This window comes from Clarias gariepinus, chromosome 9 (assembly GCF_024256425.1).
Source record: "Clarias gariepinus isolate MV-2021 ecotype Netherlands chromosome 9, CGAR_prim_01v2, whole genome shotgun sequence".
NCBI classification, from domain to species: domain Eukaryota; kingdom Metazoa; phylum Chordata; class Actinopteri; order Siluriformes; family Clariidae; genus Clarias; species Clarias gariepinus.
The window spans coordinates 71,653-87,770 of record NC_071108.1 but is presented as its reverse complement, the minus strand read 5'-3'; the positions used below and the strand labels follow the sequence as shown (position 1 = coordinate 87,770).

The window sequence follows — 16,118 nt, the reverse complement described above, 5'->3', positions numbered from 1 at the left end:
GTTCGACTGTGACCATACCTAACTGTTATTTCTCCATCTCTTTGCTCTCTCCTTTTCTGCTCTCTCCTTTCTCTCTCTCCCTCTCTCCTTTTTCCTCTACCTATCTCTCTGTCGAGCTATACATGTCGCTCCTGAGCTGCCAGTGATCCAGACCCCCTCTGCCCGCTGGACCTCTCTAACTCATCCTGGAGTCCTGCTTCTGGTTGGAGATCTCATCACATGGATGCCCCCATGTGGTCTGCCTGGAATGCATGTGGTGACTGGGGTTGGTTCCACTTTTCCATGAAGGTGGTCCTGTCCTCAACTGATGCAGACAGCTGTTCTCCGAGGACCTGTGACTTCAGTCACTCAATAGTTCAGGACTGGAATTTCTCACAGTCTACCTGAGCCTCCAGGAACAAACTGGACTTTAATCTTACACATCTCCTCTTATACTGAACTTCCAGTCTCGCATATTATTATGCACATCAATCCCTGCTATCTGTTTTCACCCAGATGAGGATGGGTTCCCTGTTGAGTCTGGTTCCTCTCAAGGGTTCCTATTACCATCTCAGGCAGTTTTTCCTTGCCACTGTCGCCGTAGTCCTAGGCTTGCTCATCAGGGACAATCATATAATTTTGATTCATACACATTTACATTTCATACAACCTTAATTCTTTTGATTGTGTAAAGCTGCTTTGTGATGATGTAAATCGTTAAAAGCGCTATACAAATAAAATTGAATTGAATTGAAGTCAAACCATTACTTGTGCCAAAATTTCTGGTGAATGAAGGCATTAAAATAATTGGCGTTTACAGAAAGATTTCAAGGATGGGAAAGCGAAAGCAGTTTGAAGTGTAATGTGTGTAAATAAAGGTGTAGATATACCTGTGTGTCCATCTCGGCCCTGGTGATTAATGCTAACTGCATTCTGGCTAATCAGGAACTTGACCATGTCCAGGTCTTTTCCGTAAGTACAGGCACTACAGAGAAAGAGCACTGATCAAAAATCAGACCGTCACCTACAGCAGGTGTTTAGATTCTTGTGTTGATGTTATTTCTTGCCTGTGAAATGCTGTCTCACTGAAGATGTTCTCTTTGGATAAACTTTCTGTTCCCGTGAGCTGCAACAACTCCTTTACCACCTCAAACTTCCCGTTATAACACGCCCTGTTTATAAACCACAAATCTGCAATGGTAAACCAGCAGCTTTTACTCTCACAGTCACACACCACTAAAGGTAAATCAAACAATTTGTTTTAGTTTTTTATCACTTTTGGATTTTTCCTGATTTTTCATATCCAATTCTCATCTGTTACTAGGGTTAACAGATGAGAATTGGATATGAAACCCTAACCCTAACCCCATTAGGGTTACTACCAGTCAGGGAGGGTTTGACGACTCTCACATGTTTCCTCCGAACCACATGACACCAGCCAACCACATCTTTTCGAACTGCTCGATCATGCACTGTTGGGGACGACGTAACACACTTGGAGGACAGCACTATCTGCCCCGTCTGCTGGCGTGAGCTCACAGATGCCCATCACTGGCCTAGAGCTGCAATTGATGTAAGAGCCCAGAACCATCTCACCCCCCTGTGAGTGTTTAGCCAATCAGCTCTCTCTCTAGGTCTCTGTCTGTGAGAACGCTTTTACAATTTAACAGAAATAACATGACTACGGGGCTACAGACATTTCTAATGTAATTAAATATTTAAACAATCTACTGAATTATGGGTGTTCCATTGCCTATTTTAGTTTTTTTATTGCTAGGTGAAACAATAGACAAGCATTCTCTCTATGGTCTGGAGATCACAAGTTTGAATCTTGTCAATGCCACCATACTGGGTGCTGCCTGCAGGATATGGGCATACTCTCTTTCTTCTGTCAATTGCAAAGACAATAGCACATGCAGCGCTTTCTCAAAGTGCATTTATGCTGCCCTTTGGAGCAGTAGTTCGAGGAAATGTAGTTGGCTTGTTTTAAATAGATTTAATATATATCCCTGTTTGGTAGCCTGACTGCAAGACTGGCCAAGACCAAATTAGTGAGAAAATCATGAGGATGAGTCTTGATCAGGGAATTGAATATTAGAGACACCAGTAATTTTTGTTCTATTTTTGAACAGTTCGCTCTTGAATAAACACTCTAACTTCATCCTACAATTCTCATTTAAAATGGCCATACTTTCATTTATGACCCTTTATATGTTTTGAGCTAAACAAAGTGTCATTATATATACAGTAGTATATACTTATTAATATGAATTTTGTATTCAGGTGTGTTAGAGCCTTGCAAATCCCTGCAGCGTGAAGAACCTCAGCACAGAGAACCAGGTGTGAGTGTGTTTCTTGTTGCTCACAGGTGCAGTGGTGTGTCCCCATAGATGTTGATGGAATGCGGCTGGACGTTAAAGTTTCCCTGCAGCAGGAACCGCACAACCTCGTGGTGGCCAAATCGTGCACAGAAATGCAGCGGCACATGATCTTCATTATCCGGAGCGTTTACTGAAGACAGGAGTAACAACACTGACCTGAAAATCCTGCTGATTCCTGCTACACAATCTGTTATTATTTCTAACTAAGAAATCCATAATCCCAATGATATACACATTTAAATTTATTCATCAATTATATTTACTTCACATTTTAACAGGCAACATCATTACAGAGAAAAAAAAATTTTTTTTGAGATAAGATGAGGAGGAATCCTTGAAATGAACCAGACACTGAAAAATCCATCCTCACCGGGGAAGTAAAATTATGAGTTAATGAGTTTTTCATATCCATAATTTTATATTAAATAATCAAGCTTTACTGAGAAAACACCTCTGTATGGCCACATTCATTATTAATAATAATTATTATAATACCCAACAAATATTATTAGCACTGGTACACACATGGTAGAGTGTCTTACCGTCCACTTTGCCTCCATCCTCCATCAGCAGCCGAATGACATTGAGGAAACCTTTAGCGGCGGCCAGGTGAAGCGGACGATCTCCCACCTCTCCACTAACGTTCACTTCTGCGCCAAATTTTAGTAACAGCTTACACACCTGCTCACGTCCAGCCAACACACACAAGCACAACCATTCTACTATAATCACTTTTGTACCTGAATGAAATCAGCACCAAGAACTAATTAATGACAGAGTGTATGTGTGTGTGTGTGTGTGTGTGTGTGAGAAAGAGAGAGAGAGATAGGAACCTGCTCATGGCCATAGTAGGCTGCAATGTGCAGAGGTGTGAAGAACACGGCATCTTGAACATTAACATAAGCACCATGTTGCAGGAGAATGTCCACTGCCTGCAAAAACACACCAAATACACACTGACTTTAATCTTTCTCTTTCACACGCACACACACAAAAGCACAAACGCATATTGACTTTGCTTAAACACATACAGACTAAGCTCACACATGTTAATTTTTATTGCATTTACTGAGTTTATCACTAAACCCTGTGAACACTGATGGAGGATGTCCCCGGAGTCTCTACACCTTTGGAATTAAAGTTTCTGGCTCTGCCCACCTCATGACGACCTGCTATAGTGGCGATGTGCAGAGCCGTGAGTGCTCCATAACCGACCTGCTGAACATCTGCCCCACCATGTAGCAGCGCTGTAACCAGCTCAGCACTACCCTGAGACAGAGAGGTAGGGAGGGGGCAGAGAGATGTATACAGTAAGTCATGTGATTAAGTGCCTGAGTTCATGAGTTATTTGCCTGTTATAAGTGTGTGTGTGTGTGTGTGTGTGTGTGTGTGTATGTGTGTGTGTGTGGATACCGTGTAAGCGGCGAGATGCAAGGCGGTGAATCCATTGCGACTCAGTCTGGAGGCTCGCAGGCCTTTCAGGATCAGAGTGCGGATGTGGTTTTTATTTCCTGAATCAGAGCAGAGAGAGTTATAGCAGTAGCAGCTCTAAATACAGACAAAGACTTAATTCTTAAATCTTAATTGGGGTTTTAGATATTTAACCATAATTAAACCATATATACTGAGATTAGGCCCACTGCTTTTTTCTCTTTACATGCTTCCTCTCGTCAACATAATTCTGAAGCATGATATTAGTTTTCATTGTTATGCTGCTGACACACAGTTATATGTCTCAGCAATACCAAATGAGAAAAACCTGGATGAGAGACTGGATGTTAATTTACTTCCTTCTGCTTAATCCAGATAAGACAGTAGTTCTAGTCATAGGACCACATGCAGCTAGAAGCAAGCTTTTTGATCACTCTGTAACTTTAGATGGCCTTTCTGTTCCATCAAGTGCAACAGTATAAGACCTCGGTGTGATTATACATTTACATTAACATTTGGGCATTTGGCAGACGCTCTTATCCAGAGCGACTTACATTTTTATCTCATTACACATCTGAGCAGTTGAGGGTTAAGGGCCTTGCTCAAGGGCCCAACAGTGGCAACTGTTGTGGGGTTTGAACCTGGGATCTTCCGAACCTCAGTCCAATGCCCTGACCACTGAGCTACCCCTGCCTGAATTATAGATTCCAGCCTTTCATTTGAAGCTCATGTAGATAATATTACCAGGATAGCATTCTTTCACCTCAGAAATATCGGCAAGATAAGGAATATATTGCCACTAAACAATAGTAAATGCTATTATCACCTCTAGAACTATTGTAATCCCTTACTGTCTGGTTGTTCAACTAGGTGCTTAAACAAACTTCAGCTAGTCCAGAATGCAGCAGCGAGAGTCCTCACTAGAGCAAGAAGATTATGAGCACATCACCCCTATCTTATCCACACTGCATCGGCTACCTATGAAATTTCACATCGATTTTAAAATACTACTTTTGTTGTATACAGCAATAATAGTCTCGCACCGCAGTATCTGAGTGACCTGCTAGTGTCTTACAATCCGTCACACCTATTTTGATCCAAGGATGCAGGCTGCTTGTCAGTACCTCTGTTACAGTGGTGCAGTATGGAGAGCCGGACCACGAGATGTTTTTAATGATAGGAGCCCTGACACAGGGCTTCAGAGGGGGTTGGAGTTGTGAGAGTACCTATGATACTCACGGTAAGACCTTCCTATTTGGAGATGGCGTGGGATTATTAATTACAAAACCAAAAGTAAACTGAAAAAAAAAATAAACAGAGCTCCGCCCTTTACGAGAGAATGGACAGGTCTCTGGTAAACAAAACTTATCCTTTTGGGGCTTATGCCCTCACTGAGGATTTATTGGAGAGAATGAGTTTCCTTGTGCTTTGCACTATCAAACTGAGTGCACACGCTGGACTGCTGCGTGTCGCTCTCTCTTTCACTCTCTCACTCGCCAGCGTTTTAGACAGGCAGAGGCTGGGGCTGTGCCTTTGTCTGTTTGTCTATATTTCTTTCTTTCTTTCTTTCTTTCTTTCTTTCTTCTTGCTTTCCTTTGGCCTTGATAACTTTAACGGTGCTACATAATGATCGCACAAAGTGCCGAGGTATCAGGACCCTTTATATAAACACGCTGCCAAGTGTGGCTCATTTAGGCTGATTGCCTGACGGTGGCGTTGCCTGGCAACTGCATGTATAAATGGCTGCGCCTTTGCCTGTTCTGAACAGTTTATGCGCGGCTCTGCCCCTTATGCGAGCTGCATCGTTACAGCCACGTATTATGAAAACTACAGCAGGGGGCAGAGCTTTTTCTTACAGAGCCCCAAAGTTATAAAATAGCCTTACAATTAATGTTCGGGACTCAGACACAATTCCCAGTGTTCAAGTCTAGACTTAAAACCTATTTATTATGCCAAGCATTTTTGTAAATAGATTTGCCTTGTGTAAAGGAGCATAAAAGGAGGATCTGGGGGACTCATGGATGTAGAGTATTATGGTGAACTGGTATGTTTAGATGCTGTCTTTCCCATTCTCATTGATCACTCAGGTTTGTTGACGGTGAAGTGATTAGTTGCTTTACATTCCAGTCCTCCCTTATGCCCGTGTTTCCTTCTGGCTCTCCCTTTGTAGTTAGTCGTGCCGGAGTCCCAGCTTTCACTCTGCAATAAATATACTGTACATTCACCTTATACATTGTGTGATTGTGACCATACCTAACTGTTATCTCTCCTACTATTCTGCTATCTCTCTCTTTCTCTCTCTCTCTCCCTGTCTCACTGCACATCTCTTTTCTGAGCTGCCAGTGATCCAGACCCCCTCTGCCCTCTGGGCCTGTGTGACTCGTCCTGGTGTCGCCCTTCTGGTTGGAGATCTTAAATTTAAATTTTATTGTCACATACACAGTCATACACAGCACGATATACAGTGAAATGCTTGTACGACCGCCGGTTACCTTAAAAAGAAAATAAAAACTATATATAAGGAATAAATATTAATAAAAAGAAATGAAATACAAAGGAAAATAAATGTAACTAGTAAAATAAACAAACTGTACAAATAAGGCATGTAAAAATATCACAAAATATAAAAATATAAGAATATGGGGGGGGATATATATATAAATTTTTTTAAGTGTTTTAAAGTTGCATTAAAATGTTTTAAAGTGGCAAAGTGGCAAAGTGGCATGTGCAATGGCAGATAAACATGTATTGTATAAAGTGACTTATGAAAAGTGACATCTGCAATGGCTTCAGATATGTAAATATGTATTGCATGAACGTGTCCATGATTGTCCAGTCAATGTCAATTTTGCAAAGATATTACTCCTGTGTGGTGTGATGTGATTGAGAGACCTTATCGCCTGCGGGAAGAAGCTCCTCCTCAGTCTCTCTGTGTTGGCCTTCAGGGAGCGGAATCGCTTCCCAGACCGCAACAGAGAGAACAGTCCATTGTTTGGATGGCTAAGGTCCTTCACGATCTTCCTGGCCTTGGTCCAGCACCGCTTGCTGTAAATCAAGTGCAGGTCAGGGAGCTCGGTGCGGATGATGCACTCAGCTGATCGCACCACCCTCTGTAGAGCTCGTCAGTCTTGCATGGTGCTGTTTCCAAACCAGGTCGTGATGTTTCCCGTCAGGATGCTCTCTATGGTACAGGAGGAGAAATTCCTGAGCACCTTAGAGGGCAGTCTAAAGTCTCTCAAGCGTCTGAGGTGGTAGAGACGCTGCCGGGCCTTTTTCACCACGGTGTTGATGTGACAGGACCATGACAGGAAGCTGTCCACCCTCTCCACTGGGCTCCTGTTGATGATAGGGGTCTGGTAGTTCCTCTCCTGCTTTGTACTAAAGTCCACTATCAGCTCCTTTGTCTTGCTGACATTCAGGAGGAGATTGTTCCTCTGGCACTAGTTCTCCAGATTTACAATCTCACACAGGTGCTAGCTGTTCTGCGCAGGCTCTGAGAATATGACCTGAGATGACGTCTGGTCCTCCTGCTTTCCTGGTGTTCACTCTCTTGAAGGCTCTCCTCTCGTCATGCTCGGTGATAATGAACGCACATCCGGTGCTGGCAGTGTCTTCCTGTCTGCAGCCGTTAGCATCGCTAGAATTAGCATCGCTAGCATTAGCATCGCTAGCGTCTTTAGCTGCAGCCTCGAAGCGAGCATAGAAGGTGTTCAGCTCGTCTGCCAGAGACGCGTCCGCGTTCGTCATACTGGTTGTTGGTGTTTTATAGTCCGTAATTGTCCTTAGTCCCTGCCACAGACTCCTAGAGTCACTCTGTTGGAGCTAGTTTTCTCCCGTAGCGCTGCTTCGCCTCTTTCACCGCCTTCCAGACGCTGCATGACGCAGCCTTGTATGGTTCCATGTCCCCCGACGCAAGTCCCTTGTTGTAGGCAGCGGTGCGAGATCTCAGAGCGTCGCGGATGGTTTTATCCACCCACGGCTTCTGGTTGGGAAACGTTCTGATAGTCTTTTTCTCCACGGGATCATCCGCTAGTTTCCCGATAAATCCCACAACCGCTTGCGTCATCAAGTGCGTCCTGTAACGCGGACACCGATTGGTCCGTCCAGTGCGCGACCTCCTTCTGAACTGGAACTTCCTGTTTCAGCCTTTGTTTGTATGAGGAAGATGGCGGCGTGGTCGGATTTACCAAACGGAGGACGAGATTGTGCCTTGTAGCCGTCCTTGACTGTAGTGTAATGGTCCAGTGTCCTTTCGCCCCTGGTGGGACAGGTGATGTGCTGATAAAAGTTTGGTGCTGCACGTTTGAGGTTGGCACTGTTAAAGTCCCCCGCCACAATAAGCGCAGCGTCCCGATGCTGTGTTTGGTGATCTCATCACATAAACGACCCGTGTGGTCTGTCTGGGATGCGTGTGGTGACTGGGGACGGTTCCACTTTACCATAAAGACAGTCCTGTCTGAGGCTGGTGCAGACAGCTGTTCTCTGAGGACTCGTGACTGTAGTCGCTCGATAGTTCAGGACTGGAGTTTCCTACAGTCTACCTTAGCCTCCAACAACAAACTGGACTTTATATGAACTTCTCCACATTTACATTTACATTTAGGCATTTGGCAGACGCTCTTATCCAGAGCGACTTACAAAAAGTGCTTTAATGTTTACAACATTGGATACATACTTACACTGGGTTAACTAGGTTAATAACTAAGTACCATTAGTCCAACACATCTGATTTTTTTTTTTTTTTTTTTTTTCGGGGGGGGTTAGTCCAAGTACTGGAGAAACAGATGCATCTTGAGTCGTCGTTTAAAGATAGTCAAAGTCTCTGATGTACGGACATCTAGAGGAAGTTCATTCCACCACCTAGGTGCCAGAACAGAAAAGAGCCTGGATGAATGCCGCCCTCGATCCCTGAGAGATGGTGGGATGAGGCGAGCAGTGCTGGAGGATCGGAGGGAACGTGGTGCAGTTCGTGGTGTAATTAGCGCAGAGAGGTAAGTGGGTGCTGGGCCATTTTTAGCTTTGTAGGCAAGCATCAGTGTTTTGAATTTGATGCGGGCAGCTACAGGAAGCCAGTGCAGGGAGCGGAGGAGTGGGGTGGTGTGGGAAAACTTGGGAAAGTTAAAAACGAGTCGTGCTGCTGCATTCTGGATCAGTTGCAGAGGACGAATCGTGGACAAAGGCAGGCCTGCCAGGAGTGAGTTGCAGTAGTCCAGTCTTGAAATAACAAGGGACTGAACAAGCACCTGAGTAGCCTGTGAAGAAAGAAATGGGCGAATTCTTCTGATATTGTAAAGAAGAAATCGACAAGAGCGAGTAAGGTTAGCGATGTGTGGGGAAAATGACAGATGATTGTCCACGGTTACCCCGAGATTGCGGGCAGTGGTTGAGGGAGTGATTTGGTTGTTGTCCATGGATATCACAAGGTCTTGACCTGGAGATGAGTCACAAGGGATAAACAACAGTTCGGTTTTACTGAGATTGAGCTTCAGTTGATGAGCAGCCATCCAAAATGAGATGTCTGCCAGACATGCTGAGATCCGGGTGGAAACCTGGGTGTCAGAGGGAGGAAAGGAGAGAACAAGTTGGGTGTCGTCTGCATAACAGTGGTATGAGAATCCATGCGATAATATGACCTTACCAAGAGACCGGGTATAGAGGGAGAACAGAAGAGGACCAAGTACTGAGCCCTGCGGGACACCAGTAGAGAGTCTACGTGGGGCAGATGTAGATCCCCTCCATGTTACCTCATATGACCTATCTTTTAGGTAAGAAGCAAACCATTGCCACGCTGTTCCACAAATTCCAAGGCTTGTAAGAATAGATAATAGAATCTTGTGGTTCACGGTGTCAAATGCAGCTGACAGGTCCAGGAGGATGAGGACAGATGAAAGTTTAGCAGATCTAGCAGCATGGAGCTTCTCAGTGACTGACAGAAGGGCAGTCTCTGTGGAATGTGCCACTTTGAATCCAGATTGGTTTGGGTCATTAAGGTTGTCCTGTGAGAGATAAAGAGACATTTGATTATAAACCGTTCTTTCAAGAATTTTGGAAATAAAAGAGAGCAGTGATACCGGGCGATAGTTGTTAACTTCTGATGGGTCCAGGCAGGGTTTCTTGAGGATTGGAATAACCCTCGCCTTCTTAAAAGCGGAAGGAACATGACCAGATGATATGGATTGGTTGATGATGGCTGTGGTGAAGGGAAGTAGGTCTCGTGAGATGGCCTGGAGCATTGTGGAAGGGATTGGGTCTAATGAACAGGTGGTGGGGTTAGATGACGAGATGATCTGTTAAATCTCGTCAGATGACAAGTTGGAAAATTCTACTAAAGGAGGGAAGAAAAGGTCCTGAGGTTCTGCCGTAGGAGTTTGGTTGAGAGAGAAGGACTGGCGGATTGCTGCAATCTTCCCATCGTAAAATGTGGCAAAATCGTCAGCAGTCAGAGAGGAAGGGGCAGGAGGAGTCGGTGGGTTGAGTAGTGAGGAGAAGATGTTGTGGAGTTTGCCAGGATCATGTTCAGACGCTTCCAACTTTTGTCTGAAGAAGGTAGTTTTGGCAGAAGTCACATCACATGAGAATTTTGAAAGAAGAGTCTGGTAAGAGATGAGATCTGCATCAAGCTGTGATTTCTTCCATCTTCTTTCTGCAGTTCTTAATTCTCTCCTGTTGTTGCGCAGTACATCAGATAGCCAAGGAGCAGGACAAGACGTCTTCCTTGGTTTAGATGACACATCTCCTGTTAGACTGAAATTCCAGCCTCCTAACACACAGTATAAGTGCAGATCAATTCCTGCTATCCATTATCACCCAGATGAGGATGGGTTCACTGTTGAGTCTGGTTCCTCTCAAGGGTTCTTCTTATTACCATCTCAGGGAGACTTCCCTCAGAGGGAGTTTTTCCCTCAGTACCGTCATATTCGGCTTTTGTTTATCAGGGACAATCTGATCATTCTGATTTATACACATTCACATTTCATATCATATTTTTCATTCTCTTGATTCTGTAAAGCTGCTTTGTGAAAATGACAATTGATAAAAGTGCTATAAAAATGAAATTGAATTAAATTAAACACACTGCAACTGTTGGAGATAGTGGTTTGAATAAGTGTGCGTGTGTGTGTGTGTGTGTGTGTGTGTGTGTGTGTGTTTGGTACCTGCGCAGATGCAGCACAGATGGAGCAGGGACAGTCCGGCCTCTGAGCGGTAACTGAGATTCACTTTGTTAAAAGCTTCATCTGAACTGAACATGCATACAAACACAACACAGAGACGTTACTGATAAAAACACTGACTGTCACTTATTTTGGAATATATACACACTGATCAGCCACAACATTAACACCATAAACCTTAAAAAACACCTAGGGTTTAGTTTTTTTTTTTGGTGCACCTGGAGTGGCTCTGACCCCACAGCATGACCCCGCAGGGCCTCTGGGTGGTGCTATGGTGTCTGACATCAGAACATTGGACATCTTTGACTGCTGGGCCCTGTGCGCGGTAGACTGTGATGCACACAGCATTGACTTTTTCTGTGATTTGTCCTGCTTTGGTGATAGTCAAATCAGATCGGACGGACTGGCCTTTGGTCCCCATGGGCATGGGTGAGCCTTGGGTCCCTCTAATCCTGTCACTAGTTCACTGGGTATAACTAATATGCAGTGATGCTCACTTACCCTGGCAGTAGTGTTAGTGTTGTTTTGAGTGGTATGTAGTTAAAAAGGATTAATGTTAAAGCTTGCTATATAATACAACTATACCATCTACTGGCACAATCTGGCATCTGCATTTAGTAGTAATATCATGGGATTATAGGTAATATAAGGTCATGTGTTTGTGAAGGCTTTGAGAAAATAAATGTTAAAAACATGTAAAGCAGACCAAAGTTAAGCTAGCTGTAGTTGGGCAGATACTGATTGTAGATACTGCAACTGTAACTGTCACCAGGTCTTTTAAAAAGTTCAGTGACTTTTGTCACACAAATCTGCCCAGCTCCAGGTGAGGTCACTAGAGGTCATGCGTCATGAACTTTTTTTAAAGAATAAATATAATTTCTAAGTTTAATGAAAGTAATCAGTGTTGACTCTGTAGAAGATTCTAGAAATATTCTCACCTGAACACGTGTTTGAGTTCAGAATATTCTTCATCTTTAATCCTTAGATCATCATCCAGCTTCTCCATAATCACAGCGTATGATTCACTCACCTTCTTCTTCCACTCATCTGTACACACACACACACACACATGACTAAGGTTGGTTTCTGTTGCTATATTTCTGAGCAGTAAAAAGTGTAATGAGGAGTTTAAGACACTACACATAGAAGACATAAACATGATTTAAACATGATTCATCTGTTTTAGTCATAAAAAAGACACACACACACACACAAGCAGGAAAAAAAAACACTAATAATATCATGGTATAGACCATTGTGGTGTTGTTCTGGTCGTGACTCAGCTAAAGCACTTAATTTTATTACAAACATAATAAACACTTTTATAAACAGCTCTCAGGGTAATAGTGTATACCTGTACACGTCTGCGTTGGTCTAGATTTATAATTCCCCATCACGATGATGTGATAAACACCGCTCTCACCGAACACCGTAACGTCACTGTAATAAACACTGCTCTCACCAAACACAACGCAGGCAGAAGATAAAGCAGAGGATCACGCCTTCCTGCTAAAAATAAACAGCAGCTCTGGGAGGAATGTGTGACAGCTGAACCCTCATAAACTATTGTGTGTAGTTGAGTGTGTGTTCAGATATGTGTATATAAATATGTATACATGATCCCTTCTGAACATGTTCGAACATCAAAGCCAGTTTGTGTCTTTTTGCTTGGATTTGAGATCAAAAGATCTTGTCTCAATTCAAGTGTGTCACAGTAATAATGTACGCACAGCGCCGCGCTACCGTATGAAACGTACATTCACATCAACTACCAAACAGAGTTTTATCAGTAATCTCCCAGAGTTCCCAACTTCGATTAGATCACCGTCTGACCCCACAGAACTCGATCAGGCGACTGAATATTTAGAGTCGACATTTCGCTATACCTTAGATAATGTAGCTCCAGTTAAAAGAAAAATTATTAGAGATAAGAAACTTGCTCCCTGGTATAACGATCACACGCGCACTTTAAAACAGACCGCTCAGAAATTAGAACGTGAATGGCGTCAAACTAAATTGCTAGTATTTCAAATAGCATGGAAGGAGAGCATCCTGAACTATAGAAAAGCTCTTAGTGTAGCTAGAAGAACATATCTCTCCACTCTTATAGAAAATAACAAAAATAATCCTAGATTCTTATTTAATGCTGTAGCCAAATTAACCAGAAATAAGACCACTGCAGAAATCTCCACAACAACATCATGCAATAGTGAGGACTTCATGAACTTTTTTAATAATAAAATTGAAATATTAGGCATAAAATTGAGGTTTTGAAACCGAACAATGTAATTGATGCAGATGTTAATCTAGCCATGTCAGATCAGAACCTAGAATACTTTACTCCCCTTGAAGGATAAACTAATTTCACTCATCTCTTCTGCAAATTCATCAACCTGTATATTAGATCCTGTACCAACACATTTTCTTAAACAGATAGTACCAGCAATAAAAGAACCCCTGTTGAGAATAATTAATTCTTTACTCAGCATTGGTTATGTTCCAAAATCTTTTAAATTAGCAGTTATCAAACCAATAATTAAGAAACCTGACCTCGACCCCTGTCAGCTGTATAGTGCATGTATAGTGTTCGGGACTCAGACACAGTCTCAGTGTTTAAGTCCAGGCTAAAAACCTATTTATTTAGCCAAGCATTTTTATAAATAGATTTGCCATAGGTAAAGGAGCAGATCTGGGGGACTCATGGACGTAGAGTATTATGGTGAACTGGTATGTTTGGATGCTGTCTTCCTCACTCCCATTGATCACTCAGGTTTGCTGACGGTGAGGTGATTGTTTGCTTTACATCTCAGGAAGCCCTCATGTTTGTGTTTCCTTCTGGCTCCTCCCTTTTAGTTATGCTGTCATAGTTAGTCCTGCCGGAGTCTCTGCTTGCACTCTACAGTTAAAATACATTCACATTATACATTGTGTGACTGTGACCAGACCTAACTGTTATCTCTCCTCTTCTTCTCTTTCCCCCCTCTTTCTCTTTCCTCTCTCCTCCTGTCTCCCCCTTTCACTCTTTCTCTCTCTCTGTCGAGCTACACATGTCGTTCCTGAGCTGCCAGTGATCCAGACTCCATCTGCCCTCCGGACCTGTCTGACCCATCCTGGTGCCCCGCTTCTGGCTGAAGATCTCGTCACATGGATGCCCCGTGTGTCTCTCTGGGATGCGTCTGGTGTCTGGGAATGATTCTCTCTACCTAGAAAATGGTTCTGGCCTTGACTGGTGTTGGCAACTGTTTCTCTGGGGACTTGACAGTTCGATAGTTCAGGACTGGATCTTCTTACAAGTCTACCTGGGTCTTCAATAACTACCTGGACTCCATATTAACATCAATTAACATCAGCTATTATAGCTGAACTGCCTCAAACCCTACACACTGTATAAATGCAGATCATTTACTGCTATCCGTTATCACCCAGATGAGGATGGGTTTCCTGTTGAGTCTGGTTCCTCTTAAGGTTTCTTCCTATTACTCAGGGAGTTTTTCCTTGCCACTGTCGCCCTCGGCTTGCTCACCAGGGACAAACTGTCCATTTTGATTCATACAAATTTACATTTCATACAAACTTAAATAATTATTTTGACTGTGTAAAGCTGCTTTGCGGCAATGGAAATTGCTAAAAGCGCTATACAAATAAAATTGAATTGAATTGAATTGAAAAGATTAAAAAAAGAACAGATCTGAATTTCAGCTTTCGTTTCCTGAGATCTGCATTTAGATGTGAGGTCAGCTCAGTAAGGTTATGATTACTGATCAAAAGGGCACAGGATCAAATCCCAACCCTTGAATGCGACCCGTAACTCTCATCTGCATCATTAAACAACTCAGCACAGTTTTAAAAATTATTATTTATATAGCTCTTTTAACAATGGTCATTGTCTCAAAGCAGCTTCACAAAATAAAAATAAAAAATTCATGGAAGTGTGTATTAGTGAGAAAAAATGTGTTTAGATAATAATGAGATTGTCCCTGATGAGCAAGCTGAGGTTGACGGTGGCAAGGAAAAACTCCATGGGATGGCAATAGGAAGAAACCTTGAGAGCGACTAGGCTCAACAGGGAACCCATCCTCATCTGGGTGATAACAGGTCATCCGCACATCTGGGTGATAACAGATAACTGGGTGAAACAACATCATGTATGTTAGGCTGCTGGAAGTTCAGGATAGCAGAAATTGTCCTAGTTATCATGGAGTCCAGTTCAGCACAGGGACGAGTAAGTAGGTGCAGAGGGCAAATAGAGTCTGGATCACTGGAAGCCCAGGAGCAGCATGTGTAGCTCCAAACCATCATGAAGCAGAATCTAGCTGGAGCCGGTCCTTCTCTGGATGCCTTAGGATCCTTGCAGGGTTGACCTTTGTCTACTGGAGCTGGCACAATCTCCAGATGCCTCGGGATGGGTGGAGGAAGGAAGAACGGGTGAAAAAGCGTTACTGCCGTTTAGGATATTAGCAGCACTAGATAGAAGTGTGCATTTAGATATACTGGAGAATGAGATTATGAAATTAATTATGCATGTGCCAGATTAAAAAGATGTGTCTTGAGTCTACTTTTAAACTGTTCTGAGCCCCTGAACACTGTCTGGAAGACTATTCCAAAGCTTAGAAGCTAAATATGAGAACACTCTACCTCCTTTTGTAGATTTTGATATTCTGGGAACTACCAGAAGTCTGGAGTTTTGCGGTTTTACGGAGTGTGGTGGATTGTAATGGGTCAGAAGACTGTCTAGATAGGTGGGAGCTAAACCATTTAAAAGCTTAAAAGTAATGCTAGTTTGTAATTAATTCTAAACTCAACACATAGCCTGTGCAGGGATGATAGTATTGGGGTTATATGATCATATTTTCTTGATCTAGTGAGAACCCTAGCGGCTGCATTTTGGACCAACTGAAGCTTGTTTTTTGAGGATGCAGGACAACCACCTAGTAATGCATTACAATAGTCCAGTCTGGAGGTTATGAAAAAAAGGCTGTTTTTGTAATATTGGAAATATAATTTTTAGGGATAAGTTACTGTCTAATATTACCCCCAGGTCTGTTGAGGTGGTAAAAATAGTACATCCTTCTAAACGCAAGCTGAAGTATGAGAGCTTTTGTGTACTGGATTTTGAGCTAATAAGTAATATCTCTGTCTTATCTGAATTAAGTAA

At 42.9% G+C, this 16,118-nt stretch overlaps 1 protein-coding gene across 4 annotated transcripts in view; it reads right to left on the bottom strand.

Annotated features, from left to right (window-relative positions):
* Positions 1-16,118, bottom strand: part of tnni3k (TNNI3 interacting kinase) — a 96,243-nt gene that overhangs the window by 73,429 nt on the left and 6,696 nt on the right. Inside the window, exons 1-10 of one of the 4 annotated variants that reach the window (XM_053504808.1) lie at positions 12,318-13,010; positions 11,902-12,010; positions 10,946-11,031; positions 3,774-3,871; positions 3,519-3,629; positions 3,194-3,292; positions 2,903-3,041; positions 2,346-2,490; positions 1,047-1,151; positions 870-964 (exon numbers count right to left, since the gene is read on the bottom strand). In XM_053504808.1, coding sequence (XP_053360783.1) covers positions 870-964; positions 1,047-1,151; positions 2,346-2,490; positions 2,903-3,041; positions 3,194-3,292; positions 3,519-3,629; positions 3,774-3,871; positions 10,946-11,031; positions 11,902-12,010; positions 12,318-12,357 — 1,027 coding nt within the window. In that variant the 5' untranslated portion in view covers positions 12,358-13,010. Of the gene's footprint in view, positions 1-869; positions 965-1,046; positions 1,152-2,345; positions 2,491-2,902; positions 3,042-3,193; positions 3,293-3,518; positions 3,630-3,773; positions 3,872-10,945; positions 11,032-11,901; positions 12,011-12,317; positions 13,011-16,118 lie in introns of those variants that run through there. The other 3 variants (XM_053504804.1, XM_053504806.1, XM_053504807.1) reach the window with 3 other exon arrangements.